General features: G+C 51.1%; 1 protein-coding gene across 1 annotated transcript in view; it reads right to left on the reverse strand.

Annotated features, from left to right (window-relative positions):
• Positions 1-382, reverse strand: part of EMH_0073790 (BNR/Asp-box repeat-containing protein, related) — a gene marked incomplete at both ends in the record, with an annotated part of 1753 nt that extends 1371 nt beyond the window's left edge. Inside the window, one exon of the mRNA XM_013502578.1 lies at positions 280-382. Coding sequence (XP_013358032.1) covers positions 280-382 — 103 coding nt within the window. The remainder of the gene's footprint in view (positions 1-279) is intronic.
• Between the last annotated feature and the right edge of the window lie 1356 nt (positions 383-1738).

Here is a 1738-nt window from a genome sequence, read left to right on the forward strand (position 1 = left end):
GCCTGTTTGTGCTGCTGTTGCTGCTGCTCCTGCTTCTGCTGCTGTTGCTGGTCCTGTTTCTGCTGCTGTTGCTGCTGCTGCTTACGCGTGTCTGCTGCTGGTGCTGCATGTGTATTTCTGGTTGTGTCGCTACATGCGTGTCCCGCGTTGCTGTTGCTGCTGCCTACGCGTTCCTGCTGCTACTGCTGCTGTTGCTGTTGCTGCAGTTGCTGCTGCTGCTGCTGCTGCTGCTGCAGTCTGTGTGTTTCTGCTGCAGCTGCACGCTCTTTGACGAGTTACCTTTTTTGTTGGTGACTGCTGCAGTGGCCGCGGAGAAGAAGAAATGCCCAAAGCCGCACAGCGCGAAGACTAAGACGGCCCCGGCGGCGACGGGGCCCCTCATTGCGTGTTATCTGGGGTGTACGTACAGCTGAAGAAGAGGAGGGAATAGAACCAACAAACAAAAAACAAAAAGACGAAATAAAAGGGAAACTAAACCCGCGAAACACACAGACAGAGAAAGCCAAGACAACGGTGCTCAGCAACCCGTACGAAGACCCCAGGCAGATACACCGCAGCAACCACAGCAGCCTCCAAGCAGTGTAATGCAATTCCTTCCTCCCCCTTCAATCAATTCATAAAAAGAAAACCAACAAACAAAACACAAAAGACAAACCGACAGAATGCAGAGCTGGGGCCCTGCTCTGAGCTGCCGCTGCTGCTGCTGCTGCTGCTGCTGTTTCTCACGCAGCAGCAGCAGCACTGCTGCCGGCCCTCTCCGCTAGACAAAGTCGACTGGTCCTTCTCTTTTTTTTTAATAAAGAACTGTTTAAATGCATAATTAATCAATTAACAAATCCTCGTTTGTCAAAGGCAAACAAAACAACAACAGAGACTAACCCTGCAGCAGCGGAACGCGAGCAGCAGCAGCAGCCAGCCCCTTCCTACCAGTACTGCCGATGTCTCTCACTCGTANAGCAGCGGAACGCGAGCAGCAGCAGCAGCCAGCCCCTTCCTACCAGTACTGCCGATGTCTCTCACTCGTAGTTTACACGAAATAAAATATTAAAATAATGTTTTGTTTTTATTCTAATTATTCCTTTTGTCTCAATTTTGTAATCTTTTAGTTTTAATATATTTTTTCAGCTGCCACTGCGGCCCCCTTACCCTCGCCTGTCGCACCGGTCCATCTTAGTTGCTCTCGTGTATGTGTTTCTGCTCGCGTGCAGCTCCGCTCCTGCGGGATAATAAAGTGACGATGAAGCATTTAATAATAAACAATAATAAATGTGTACACTGTACTGCATGCATCAGAACGGGGCTCGGGTGTACCTGCTGCGTGCGGTGGTCCCCTGCAGCAGCAGCAGCAGCAGCAGCAGCAGCAACAACAACCGTGTGTTGTAGTCTGACTCGTACATTTCTCCTTGCATGCAGGCTGCATACAAAGAGCCACTAGAGCATTCAGTGATCCTCTACAGTGTCACCGCATGCAACACAGAGCGAGCTCTTTTGTGCTTACCTTTTCGGTTGCCGTGCAGCAGCAGCAGCAGCTGCTGCTGCTGCAGCAAGAGCTGCGTTGCTACTCATGTCAGGCGGCCTCCTCTCCCCTGTCTCAGGCCGTTGAGCCTCTGGCTGCAGGCGGTGTGCTGGGTGGAGGAGAGCTCACCAGTTGCTGCGTGTAAATTCATATAGAAGTAAAGTTAAATATCGCTGCTCGCGGCAGTCCTTTGATACTATCGATAACTATACCCGCTTCAGC

Source organism: Eimeria mitis, genomic scaffold (assembly GCF_000499745.2).
Source record: "Eimeria mitis Houghton genomic scaffold, Emh_scaff96, whole genome shotgun sequence".
Taxonomy (NCBI): Eukaryota; Apicomplexa; class Conoidasida; order Eucoccidiorida; family Eimeriidae; genus Eimeria; species Eimeria mitis.